Below are 14,142 nucleotides of genomic sequence, written 5' to 3' on the forward strand. Positions count from 1 at the left end.
AATAAATTAATCATGGAAGCAGAGGAAGAACTTATGATAGCCATACATACACAATCTCCAATTGAGCAGATATTATTGAAGATAGTTGCTCTTAAAGCCGAAGTTATGGATGAGATGGCAAAAAAGACTATTGAGAGGTACATAGCAAATAAAGAAAAGGTATATGAGCTTAGCGAAAGAGTTGGTCACATATTGGCTGTGCGAGCTAGGCAAAGGGTTGGGATGACTGATATCAAGGAGATTAAAAATTCTCAGGGAGCTAGGGTTAAGGATGCAGAACAGATCAGAGAGGTTTTTAAACAATTCTATACGGAGCTTTATACATTAGATGGTCAGGAAAGAGAGGAGGATATAAGGAGGTATCTGAGTGAGATAGAGCCCTCAGGGTTAGCAGAGGCAGACAGAAAAGGGTTGGAAAAGATTTTGCAGTTGGATGAACTGATTGAGGCTTTGAGGGATTTACCATCTGGGAAGGCTGCTGGTCCGGACCAGATTCCGGTAGAATTCTACAAAATCTTTCAACCCTCTCTCCTAAAAGAAATGTTTAATGTGATGTTGCTAGCACAAAAGGGTGAGTTGGCTCCAGAATCATGGGGTGGCGCAGACATTATTGTTATACAAAAAAAGGGCAGACCCACAGACGCCCCGGGGTCTTACCGCCCCATTACCCTAATGAACGCAGATGTTAAGGTGTTTTCTAAAATTCTGGCAAAAAGGTTATCCAGGGTAATCGAATCATTGGTTATTTCTTCTCAGCATGGATTTATTCCAGGTAAGGGAACAACTCAGCATACTAGACAAGTAATCACGGCATTTGATGTAGCAAGCATTCTAGAAGATCCGATGGCAGCGTTGTTTCTTGACGCAGAAAAAGCGTTTGACAGGGTCTCCTGGAGGTACCTGTGGGAAGCTTTGAGTTGGCACGGTATAGGCCCAGGATTCATAAAGGCCCTGCAGACCTTATACATAAACCCGACGGCCAAGATAAGAGTTAATAGAGGACACTCATCAGCAGTTAATATCCAGAGAGGCACAAGGCAGGGCTGTCCTTCTTCTCCTCTGCTCTTCGCTTTATACCTCGATCCCTATATACGTAAGATGGAAAGCAATGATCAGATTCCACCGTTAGTTCTAAATGGTTGTAGATTTAAGTCGCTAGCTTACGCGGACGACGTGGCCATCCTGACCGCAAATCCTACAGTTGCTATTAGGGCAATTGAAGATGAAGCTGAGCGATTCGGTCAGTTTTCAGGATACAGTTTGAACATTACCAAAACTCAGATCGTCAGAAATCAGTGGGTAATATGTAATGATGACAGAGTGGCGGGTACGGCAACTTATCTAGGGGTACAAATCACAGCAGAAATAGATAAGATTGTTAAAAAGAATATGGACCCTTTGATAGCTCAAGTTAAAAAGGATCTGGAAAAAATGAACAATCTGCACTTGTCATTGGTAGGCTGTACAAACATTATCAAGATGATGATTTTACCCAAATTTTTGTACTTTTTTAGGGCTATACCTCTGTTGTTTGAAGCCAGCTGGTTCAATGGTATAGAGGCTATATGTAATAGGTTCATCTGGGCGCACGGTAAGACCCGGAGGGCCTATAGATATATGACACTCCCTAGGGAAAAAGGAGGCTGGGGTACACCAGATTTCCGCTTATATTATATGGCCACTGTGTTGCAATATATACAAGGACTTATTGGGGGTAACATTGATGATGTAAGAATGCATAATATGTCTACTGAGGTTTACGCTGTTGCACTAGGGGCAAATGCTCATAATTGTTTTTTAAAATGTACAGATTATAGTTACTTTAAGAGAACCAGGTTTAAAACTGTTATGGCGGCAGTTACGGTATGGAATGCTTTTTTAAAGAAAGTCAAGATGGGGAGGTATAATAGGTATGTCTCTCTGTTCAACAACAGATCACTCCCAACGGAAATATTTGCCGATCAGACAATGGCAGAGTGGGCAATAAGTGGGATTACGCAAATAGGTGATTTGTTCTCTCAGGATGGTTTTAAGCAATTCTCAGATTTGCGAGACACATACGGTATACACAATAGGGTTTTTTTCAAGTACTTGCAGATTAGAAGCTTTTTTAAAAATAAAGTGGGAGGTCCAGCAGGCTTTAACAAAATAGAAATAATGGAGAAAATAAAGCTGATGGGGGATTGCACAATTAAGTCCTTTTACGCAACTCTGTTGAAAGAAAAGCTGGACGACCTAGACAAATTTAGTAAGAAATGGGTGGACAAATTGGGAGTTGAAAGCAACCTGTTCTTCGATTCTTTGAATTTAGGATGTACAATATTAAGTGCAGCCCCGCTGCAGTCGCAGCATTATAAAACATTATATTTTCTGTATTTTACACCTGCAAGGATAGCAAAATGGGGTGGGAATACAGGAATTAATTGCCCCCGCTGCAATGCGTTGGAAGCAGATAGCATACATATTTTTGCAACATGTCCCCAAATACAAACATTGATCAAAGAGATAGAGGGGTTTTTAGCAAGGTCTTTGGGGATTGTGATTTCTCTTACACCATCTTGGATTATGTTAGGTGTGACTGAACGGGAGCAGGATCAGTATGCTGAATTTTTGTTTGTAATAATGGCTGTTTACAGATTAACAATTGCTAGTGCTTGGCTAGATAAAAATCCACCAAAATTGCAAAATTGGTTGGCAAATACGCTGTACGCATACAATATAGAGAAAAATATATATGCCCGAAAAGGGAGGAGAGGAAGATGCATGGGGAGAAGAATATGGGAGCCGTTAAGTAAATGGAAAGAGTTGCAAAGAAAGGATGATTAGGGGTGGGGTTGGGAAGATTCCGGGGATTTTAAATCTCCCTTTATTTTGGGTCTGTTTTTCATCGTTATTGTTTGTGTCAAATTCCCTCATTGTTTAAAATAAGGTGTTAAATTAAGTTGGTTGAAATTATTATCTGTATGGCATTCGCCAAAGATGGAACTTATATATCAGAATTTAAGCAAAATACTGTAATTGACAAAATGTACTAAGTGTAAGTTTAACTGTGCTTATTTTGGTGAAGAAAAATAAAAACTTAAAAAAAAAAAAAAAAAGGAAACCAGAAGGGTTGAGCAAGAAAGGAGACAAATACTTGGCCCCAGAAAGAATAAGGGATGTGCATGAAAATGTGGTCACTTTGGAGAATGGTAGGAAGTGGAGTATGGACAGAATAACCACAGAGAAAACCAGTGCAGAACCCAGTGGGGGCAGCAGTTCTGAGCCACAAGATGAGCAGGAAGGGGTGCTTCCATTGAGAAGGGGAACTAGGTCTCGCAAAACACCTGGGTGGCACAAGGAGTGTCACTGTGAATAAAGGTGTTGTATTCTGTTCACTTCATAATATGACTAGAGGTCTACTGCGATAGACCACTGCATTTTCCCTTTGGTTCCACCATTGTTTCCCCCCACCTTTACCCTCATCCACCTCCCCAGTCTGTTTCTCTACTCCTTCCCTTTTCCTCCTTTCGCGGTGCCTCCACCTTCTCTCCTCTTCTCTGCTCTTCCCTTAGGTAGGAAGAGGTGTTGTAATCTTCATAACTTATCTCGACCCTCAATTCCCCCCTGTCCCATTCCCCCTTTGGTATCTCCCTAGAACGTTTGTGTGAAGGCTGTCTTAGAATGTTGATAGTGCTTCACTGAGTTCGACCTGGCGCTAGCAGCTGGGGGTGCGTCCTTTGAGTTGTACGAATAAACTCTGTACTGAAACTTACCGCTGGTGTGGACTTACCTTACTACAGGTACCTTGATACATATGGCCCTTAGTTCCTTGGCAGAGCCCGCATTTCACCATTACCCTATAATTTATTCCAGTCGGAGGACCTCTAAGCTCCTCATGCAGGCACTGCCAGCCTACCCCCTCCAATTGCCTGTCCAATCCTCTCCTCAAGGGTTCCTCCCATTGCCGGTGCGATGGGCAAACAGCTATGACAACTCTGCTACGAACAAAAGCGCGGATTCCATTCCCCGAAGAAACCTGAATAAGAACACCTCGCAGGAGGATTCTGGGTAAGTTCGTAGTTCACAAATGGCGCGCATGATGGATGAATTAGCCAGCACATCACGGGATTCACCATCTGGAAATGTGGGCCTACAGTGTGCTTCCGTTGTTAACGTTCTTAGTGAAATAATACTACTTTAATGTGGTGACAGGTTCATGGTAGCACGAGGGAAAATAACCCTACCCGCCGCCCTGTGAGACACTCTAGAATTGATTTCAACCTTTGCCACCACAAAGAGGCTTGGTGTGCAGCTGGAGCGCGTGGTAAACATCCTGCATGACTGATTACAAGAGAATGCACAGCACCGGACACACACACATTGACAGGCTTTTTTGAAAGGGGTTGGTACACGTGTCCCTACATAGAGTATACTTACTTAAACTGTAGCTGGACCTTTTCATAATCATCACCTTCTAGGTAACGGCTATTTCTCAATAAATGGAAAAACAGAATCGGTACAAACAGCAGGCCCTCAAGGGATGGCAGAAGCACCTTCAGGATACTGACATGGAATAGCACCAAATTAAGAATAATGTCAGAACGCTCATATTAAATAACTTATTAACCTTTCAATTTCTTTCGGTTATTAAAGCACAAGCTCCAGAGATCTGTTTGTAATCTACATGTCACTCATGCCTTAACAGTACATGTTCTGTGATGAAAGCTCGTACTAGTCTTTCCTGCTGAATCAGGGAATGGAAGATTGCATATGATGCCTTCTGTGGGAAAGGGAAGCTTGCTTTGTTACTGCCATGCTCACCTGTCATGTGTGGTAGCAAATCTTTCACTCTTGCTGCTCAACATGTACCTGTCCAGTGATGGGAAAAGCTACAATTGCAGCTGACCTAGCTGAACATGCCCTCTGAAGGAGGGAAGCTTGCACTATTTCTGTCGAAGGTATATTGGTTCAGAAAAAAAGGGTTGTTTCCACTGCTGTTGCCTCACCCTATGAGAAAACAAAGGATATATTGAATTCACATTCATAGCATGCATTATGCACCAGGGACTGTGTCTCAATATTTGATGTGAGATAGTGAGACCCATAATCCTGACGAAGGTGCCTGACTTTGCAGGGGCAATAGTCAACTGCTGAAACATGGCAATGGAAAAGAGAAGCATAGGCACCTAACAAATATGTGTTGTGTTCTGTCTGTGGGCTTACAGGCCCCATCTGCTACCATTGCTAAACTTCATTGTTACTTTCATTTTCTTTAATGCCATTCATCGTGGCATGCGGGTGTCATGCCCTCTTCTTGTATTTGGCCCTCTCACTGCGCATGGACCAAATACATGTCTCCTTACCCAGCTCTCGGTTTGCAGAGCATTTTTTTTCTTTGTTTTCAAGCATTCATGAGAGTACTTGCTTTTTCAGACCGTCTCCCTGTACACATACTCACATACCACCAAAATGCAAACGAGTGCACATAAACAAATGCATCTCTTAAACATTTGTTAGAACATAAACAGCACTTGTTTACTTTTTTTGCACAATCCAATGATATTGGAGCACTTGTTCCGTCCTCCCTCCTCCATCCTCCATCTTCTCATTTCTCATCCCCTCCTGCTTCCCTGCTTGACCTGTCCCCCTACTACTACTCCCCCAATCGCTGCTGCTTTCATTTGAATGTATTTTGCACAATCCCATGATACTGGAGCACATTTTCTGTCCTGCATCATGCCATAGTGCTAGCACTAGCCAATGGAATTCGAGCTCCTTAAGTGCTCACCAGTTACATTACAGAACAACACATTCATTGTCATATACAGTGGGAAGTGCAAGTAATTTTCCAAGAATCACAAATTGTTAAGCCGACCCCAAGATTCGAACCTGGTTCCCTATTTCCCCTGTCGCAGCTCTGGCTGTTACACCACATCCTCGCTTCACTTCAAAAGTCCTTAACTGTTTCCCACTATCACTTTCACATGTGTTCGGAGAAACCCTGTCGACACCGAGCAAGCATTGGCAAAGTCAATAAATCGCAGGAATGCACGAGCTATTGACCTTGTCCATGTGAATGTTTTAGCAATATGGTCTTGAAGCGCATCTTCTGATCAGCATGGCTGAAAGTCACTGAAAAAAATGCTATGATGCAGCCAGCGCTGGCCACATCATAATGCTTTTTTTTTGTTAGGAGGGGCAGGACAATAAACCCAACATCGGAGGCAAGAGACTCAGCGTCGGCTCAACATCCTGTGATTCTGGAAATTCAGCAACTTTCAATCATGCTGAACAGCAGATGTGCTGCTAGGCAACATGGCTAAAAGGCATTCACATTGACAAGGCCAATAGCGTAGGCATTGCAGAGACCTTTTGGCTTAGCCAATGCTTGGTTTTAATCTTGTGGCATGGAGTAAGCACTAAAAACATTTCTAGCTCATCCAGACACAATTTTATTAGAAATGCAACAGTTTAACTAAAGGTGAACACAAATATTGCATAAGGGACATAACCTTACCCAAACAAGGAGGCTATAAATAGGAGACTGTCAATTCGTGAACAGTAGTTCTCTCAGATGCTTCCCAGTACCAAGGGGCCAATTATGATGGCGGACGGACCTGAGTCCGTCCGCCACCCCGGAGTAGGAGGGACCATCCGCAGGGGCAGCGGCGGTCCCTCCGTGTAAATTAGGATGTGACCACCACCCTGGCGCTCACATCCTGTATTTTTAACATTGCGGCGGGTGCTGCTTGAAGCAGCACCCGCCGCAATGTTAAAAATGTAAGCTGTACATTTGCATGCACAAAGCGGCAGGCGCCGCTTTGTGCACGCAAATGCAGGGGTGTGCACCCCCTTCACCCCTGGGGGCCCGCATTGGGCCCCCAAACAAAAATCCGTATGCCTTTGCACAGCGGAAATGCCGCCGTGTAAAGGCATAGAACACCAGACATCCTAATATGGCTGGCGGTGTCTGATAGACACCGCCAGCCATGTTAGTGCTTTTCCGCCGCGGACGGAAGGCGACCGAGGCGGAAAAGCTGCGGATGGAAAAAAGATCCCCCAGCCATCCTAATCTGGCGGGGGTCTTTTTTCAGTCCGCAGCGGTTTTCCCACATCCTCCGGGCCGGCGGTGGCTTCCGCCGGCCCGGAGGATGCGGGAAAACCGATATCATAATCGGACCCAAAATGTGGAACCCACTGATAAAGCATATCACAGTAGGAAGGTGAGGGTACATCACCCTTTATGAGTACATCAATTTATGGAATTCCATAAGGCATCTGGCTATTATTTCCAATGGTATTGTAGTGCTTATATATTAATGTATGTTTATGCAGAGCACACAGCAGTTATTTAATTCCTCCCACTCCCTTTTTAGTATGTTAGCTACCTGTGTTGTACCCGTCCTGTATGAGAATTGTGTGATGTCCCTCCTACTGCCGCCACCTGTCCTTTACTTATATTTTATATTAGGTAAAGCTGCACTTCTACTGGTTATTTTGAACCTTTGTTGTCAATGTCAGTAGAAAAGATTCCATTACACAAAAGACAAAATGATTTGCATTGTCAATACTTGTCTTAATGTATGATTTAACTTTACCAAAAGTTTGTTTTTAGTTTTACACGTGAAAAAAAGCAATTGCAGAAATTAGCTTGAAGTTTTTATTACATTTTAAAACATACCATCAACTGGCTCTGTGTCATGAATTAGACCTTCAGCCCATTCTGGCATTTTAGTCTGCAGCAGTTTGCATGCTGGGCTTTTCAGCCCATAATGAGAGCATTAAAAACAGCACTACAAGCCCTAGAATCAATCAGGGCTGGTAAAGCGTAACTACTCATTGATTTGTCTCAAGGCGTTGAGGGGCGGGTGGGGCGCAGCTTCCGGATGTACACTCTGATTCATCGAAGAGCCAGGTCTTGAGGTCCTTCATGAACTTGGAGAGTGTTGGTGTCTGACGGAAGTGGAGAGGGAGGGTGTTCCAGGCTCTGGCTGTGAGGAAGGAAAAGGAACAGCCTCCTGTTCTGGTCATCTTGATGTGCGGCACCGTAGCAAGGGTGAACTGGGCTGATCAGGGGGATCTTTGGGGTGCGTGGAACAAGAGGCAGTGTTTCAGGTAGGTAGGTCTGGTGTTGGGGAGGGCGTTGTGGGCGTGGGTGAGAAGCTTGAGGGTGATTCCCTTCACGATGGGGAGCCAATATAGTGTCCACAGGTGTTGGGTAATGTGGCAGTGGTGAGGTAGGTTGAGGACTAGTCTGGCAGAGGTGTTCTGGATGTTCTGGAGTTTGCGGGTGAGGTTTTTGTTGATCCCGGCATGGAGTGCATTGCCGTAATCCAGTCTGCTGCTGATGAGGGCATGGGTGATGGTTTTTCTGTGTTTGATAGGAATCCATTGAAGGTCTTTTGTAGGAGATGGAGGGTATGGAAACAGGAGGAGGAGACGGCATTGATTTGGTGGTTCATTTTGAGTTCGGAGCCCAGGTGATTCCAAGGTTGCATGCGTGGTCAGTGGGGGAGAGAGGGTTCCCTAGGGCAGGGTGCCACCAGGTGTCGTTTCAGACATCGGGGTGTGGGCCCATGATGAGTACTTTGGTTTTGTCCTTGTTGAGTTGTAGGCAGCTGTTCTTCATCCACCTGGCGACAGCTTCCATTCCTTCCAGGAAGTTGTGTTAGGAGATGTTGGGTTCGTTGAATAGTATGAGGATGAGTTGGGTGTCATCTGCGTAAGATACAATGTTGAGTCTATGGGATCTGACAATGGGTGCGAGTGGAGCCATATAGATGTTGAGAATGCAACATACTGTTGCTTGAAATGCCAAGAAAAGCTGATGGTATCATATACCTTAGTGCAACTTTGCAGACATGTGAAATGCAAAATAATATTTAGTTCCTGACGTTCTACCTTTGTTTCTTGTAAGCAATCAAGGTTAAACAGCCTAGTCGGTTGGAGTGTAGAGATAATGTTGAAATGCAAATGTAAGCATTACAAAGACATTATTTAGCACAACAATGTGAGCAGCAGCAGCTGGACCTGTCTGAATAAATATTGGAAAGGAAAAACAATGTTTAGGCCTCTCTCTTCCTGAGCCCACCCTCGTTCTAGGTTGGTGTCATTCAGGCCGAGCACCTGCAACATCGCTCTGATGTGTCAAGCCCTTAACAGGTGTGGCCCTTGCTGTAAGTGCAGCCCAGTGAGGTTCGGTTGAAGCTCCCCATTGGTCATCACCCAACAGACTGCGGTGTCATTGTGAAAGCATTTCACAAATGGGCACCAAAAGACCATTATTTTCACTCTCCCTATTTGCCGAAAGTACAGCAAGACACACGCTGACCCCAGATATTCAGACTGGAATTATAATTACGCATAACCCTCTCCTGGAATATGTGGGGGCATTGTCCATGCTAAACCTCTCACTTTCAAAGGAAGCACAGAAATACAGGTATTCGCAGGGGCATATGCAGATGGGGAACTTTAATGGTTAGAACATTGATTAACATTAGGGTATTTATTTATTTATTTATAAAGTTTTATATAGCGTGAACAAGATCCCGAGGGATATCAGAGCGCTTTACAATAGAATGGAAGGAAGGACATAAATACTCAAATGTCATCAAGTAGGGGTAAAAAAGACAAAAAAACAGAATTAATCGTAGATCCCGGACAATTACAACATGGAGGGTAATACAATTACACAGGTATGAACGGACAATGAAAGGGGTCACAGTAAGCGGTAACAAGGAGCTGAAACAAAAGATGGTACAATGGACATGGGAAAACAGTGTCTTCGAGCAGATGAGCCTCACCCAATTAGGGTAAGAATTTATTCATAGGTAATCTTTTGGCTTCCAATTTGAACGCCGTCGTTGAGGAGATTCTGAGTACTTCCTGTGGAAGAGAGTTCCATATCTTTGGGGCAGTGCCAGAGAAGGCTCTTTGACAAGTTCTCTTTTTGCTAAGGATGAGTGGTTTTAAGAGGAAAGTATTGGCGCTTCTTGAGGCTCTTGCACCACAAGAGAGCTCAAGTTTTTTGCCCAAGGTACCTGGGAGTATTAAAGTGAAGGGCTTTGTGTGCCAGACCAGAAATCTTAACTGAATTTGTGCTTCGTAGGGCAACCTTTTAAGAGATTTTAGGACTGGGGATATTTGCTCATTTTGTTTGGTGCCTGTAACCTATCTAGCCGCTGTGTTCAGTGATGCCCTTAGTGGAGCCAGGGTGTATTTGGGAAGGCCACAGAGGGTAGCGCTGCCATAGTCCAGCCTTGGCAAGACAAGAGCTTGGACCACCTCCTTGAAATCATTTTGTGGAAGGAAAGGTTTGATATTTCTAAGTGTCCTCATCAAGTTGTTTGCCCCCTTACACACATTGCTGATATGATTTGTCATATTTAGGTGCTTGTCCATGGTGACTCCAAGCAATTTGACTGAGTCTATGATGAGAGGAGTGCAGTTGAAGGCAGTGAGGTGTCTCAGCCACATGTCTAGCTTGGGGATGTGGTTGGGAGGGGAGATGAGCAGGAATTTCGTATTGGAGGTGTTGAGCAGGAGATGGTTCTCAGTTAACCAGTTTTGGGTAGATGTTAGGGTAGTGTTGAGTGAAAATATGTTTTCCTGGAAAGAGATTTTCAAATAGAGTTGTGTATCATCTGCATACATATGGAAGAGAATGTTAGTGGAGGTTAAAGAGTTAGCTAAAGGTTCCAAGAACAGGTTGAAGAGGATAGGAGAGAGGGCTGACCCTTGGGGAACCCCCAGGAGAACTGGAGAGGGCTGGGAGAGAGAGTGATTTGCCTTGACTCTTTGAGATTTGTAGTGAAGGAAGGCCGAGAACCATTGTAGCACCTGACCAGAGAAGCCCATCCTATTTTTCAAAATGGCAAGGAGGTTGTCATGATTAATCGTGTCTAATGCGGAGGAAAGGTCGAGGGGGATCATGAGGCAGGATTTAATTTGGTCAAGCATTTTTTAAGATGTCGTCCATGACGTGAGTGAGCGCCGATTCGGTGCTGTGCTCCTTTCGAAAACCGGATTGATGCTGGTCAAGGAGTTGGTAGTTCTCTATGTGACCACAAAATTGAGATTGTATGCATTTTTCTATGAGTTTCACTAGGGTGGGGATGTTGAAGATAGGGCAGAAGTTATTGAGATCAGCTTTGTCTGCGTTTGTGTTTTTTTAGAGTAGGAGATACCTGGGCTGCTTTTAGGCAATTCGGGATCGTGCTTTGTGAAAGAGAAGCGTTTACAATCCTTGTCCAGGACGGGATGAGTACATTCTTGATTTTTTTTAAGATGGCCGGGCCAATGGGTCACCGAAATGGTTGGATGGGTTGCTATTCTGAAGGATCTTGTTGATGTCTTTTTCACTGAATGGGATAAAGGTGCCCCATGATGCATTGTTCTTGGTGATCGGGCTGGTAGATCTGTGCTTTTCTAAGAGTTCAAGGGGAGGTACGTCACTGGGGGAAGGTAGTAGGGCCTTTTTAGATGCGATGTCAATGGAGGTGAGTCTAGCTTTCTCAGTGAAGAAATCTGCAAGCTTGTCGCAAGAGGGTGGGTTGCCACCTGGGTCAGAGTGGTTTAGACCTATAACTGATTGCTGTTTGACCAATTCGAAGAGTTTCTTGGGGGCGTTTGCCACATGATCCAGTTGGTGTCTGAAGCAGTCAGCCTTAGCAATCTTAATTTGCTTGTTGTAGAGGCTCCTAGCCTCTCTAAGGAGTTTTAGATGGTCCGAGGAGGGATTGGATCGCCAGGAACATTCAACTGCCCTAAGGTGGCTCATTCCGAGTTTAAATTGTCATTATACCAGGGTTTGGATATTTTAGTTGAGGCATTTGTTTGTTGGATTGGAGCAATGGTATCCATGTTGTTGGAGATGGTTGAATTATAGGAGTCCGTGAGTGACTGCACCTCAACCAAGTCAGCTTGGGAGGTGAGGGCCGATTTACATTGGGCAGCTAGTTCATCAGAGTTTATTGATCTGCGATCCCTTTCCCATATCTTTGATTTCATTGGTTGAGCCCTCCTCAGCGACACCTCACTATTAATATAAAAGAGGATGCCGTGGTGGTCGTACCAGTCACACGGGGTAATGGTGTTCAAGGAGATGGTCTGCCATTTAGAGATAATGAGATCTAGAGTTTCTCCTTTAATATGAGTTGGCTCGTCACAGTGTTGAGTCAGAGTTTGATCATTTAAGAATGATTTAAGGCAAGATACAGCGAGGTCGTTGGGCTTAGACCAGTGAAGGTTGAAATCACCAGGGAAGATTTGGGATACAGTTGAATCAGCATTCAGGGTAGCTGAATGACAAACATGCCGAGTCGTGATTTCACCTCATGCTTCTTCCTTCCACCAACCTACATTTCTTGTCACTTTATCTCAGTCTTACAAGTTATTTTCATCATGGCTTTCCACCGTTGTCACTACTTGCCTAACTTTCTATTTCTCTTTCATTAGTGTGTACCTTGTTAATAGATTTATTTACAGAGAAAGAGCATGTTTATTTTTAACACTTCTAATTTCATCAATTTGAATTCAAGATGGGTTTAACAATTTTTTTAAGTGCAGTGTTACTATGAAACGTAATACTTTGTAATGATCAAGAGGAAACACTCGTAATAAAGTTAGATTAAGTCTTTATTGAGTCCCACAGGAAACGGGAACATATGTGGCTACACAGGTAACAGGGGAAATCTCCAACTGCCATCAACTGTCATAGAGTGCCAGTACGCACGCACGCAGGCGGCGCGAGGCCAACGCCGGACAGAGGTCGCGTGCATGTCGCGCGAAGGCTAGATCATAACATATATCTCCTTTTCTTAACCCCTTCGCTGCTAGGCCTTTTCCCCTCCTGTGCTAAGCCTTTTTTTGGCGATTTGGGGTAGTGCGCGCTTAGGCCCCTGTAACTTTTTGACCACAAAAGGTATCCACGCCAAATTTGCGCCCTTTTCTTCCAACATCATGTGGATTCTAAAGGTACCCAGGGTTTGTGGATTCCCTTGGAGGGGTCCCAGAAATGAACCAAAATATAGTGAAATATTTGTTTTTTTCAGAAAAATGGGAAAAATGGGCTGCAAATGAAAGCCTCTGGGTTTTTCCCTGCAAATGGTATCAAAAAGGGTTTGGGGGGCTGAAATCTCCATTTTCTCCGCTTTTAGGGAATGACAGTCTTTTGTCAGAGAACCAACATTTTTCACACAGTTTTGGTATTTTTCTGGGACATAGCCTATTTTTGCTATTTTTAGAGCTTTTCACCACCTTCCAGTTAATGGTAGAAATGAGTTTGAAAGCAATAAGGTATCCTGGAAAGCTATACATTTTCGAAACGTAGACAAAATTCTGAATTCCAAAAGGGGTCATTTGTCTAAATCCATGAAGGTTCCTTTATATAAACTAACAGTTAAATATTGGAATTATTGAAAATTTGTTGAAAAAAACAGCCTTTTGTCTCAACGTTTTCACCTATAACTTCTTGTAATTTTGACAACTCTTGGAAAGCAATGTACCATTACATTTGTTAGACCTTCTTGGTTGTGGGGATATATAGGACTTGTAGTTTCTCCAAGAACCCGACGAACCCAGATCCAAAAACTAAGCAGCAACTTGCAATGATTTTTTTTATTTACTGGGTATAGAGTACTTATTCTTGGAAAATGTATATGTGGAAAAATCGGTATGAAAGACACCTATGTATTTCTGAATTGGGTACAAATTATAGAGTATACAAACAGTATATATCTGCACATTTTCAAAATTGGGAATACTCATACTAGCATGAGAATTATTGGTCATTTTTGAAAAAGATTTTTTTTACACAATGTCTTTCATTGGGAAGGGAGAAATGCATGAAAACTCAATTGATAATAACAGTTGATTTACAAATCTAAATTACCCTAAGTCTCTCGATAAAAACTGTACCTCACTTGTGTGGGTCGGCCTTGTGCCTGCGACAGGAAACGGTGCAAAATGCAACGTGGTCACACCTCAATTTTGCAGTTAAAAATTGACCCTTTTATGGCAAAGTGCCTACCTGTAGTTTTTGCACCCTAGCTCTGCCGGCACCTAAGGAAACCTAGCAAACCTATACATTTTTGAAAAGAAGACACCCAGGGGAATTCAGGATGGGGTGACTCGACTGCCCACCATCAGGTTTTGTTACCC

General features: G+C 43.6%; 1 protein-coding gene across 2 annotated transcripts in view; it reads left to right on the forward strand.

Annotated features, from left to right (window-relative positions):
- Nucleotides 1–3,695: 3,695 nt before the first annotated feature.
- Nucleotides 3,696–14,142, forward strand: part of LOC144761733 (uncharacterized) — a 503,102-nt gene continuing 492,655 nt past the window's right edge. For both annotated transcript variants that reach the window (XR_013595874.1, XM_078646985.1), the window contains exon 1: nt 3,696–4,050. Coding sequence is in view for 1 of the 2 variants with exons in the window: in XM_078646985.1 (XP_078503111.1) it covers nt 3,797–4,050 (254 nt within the window). In the remaining variant the exon portion in view is untranslated. The remainder of the gene's footprint in view (nt 4,051–14,142) is intronic.

This window comes from Lissotriton helveticus, chromosome 6 (assembly GCF_964261635.1).
Source record: "Lissotriton helveticus chromosome 6, aLisHel1.1, whole genome shotgun sequence".
NCBI lineage: Eukaryota > Metazoa > Chordata > Amphibia > Caudata > Salamandridae > Lissotriton > Lissotriton helveticus.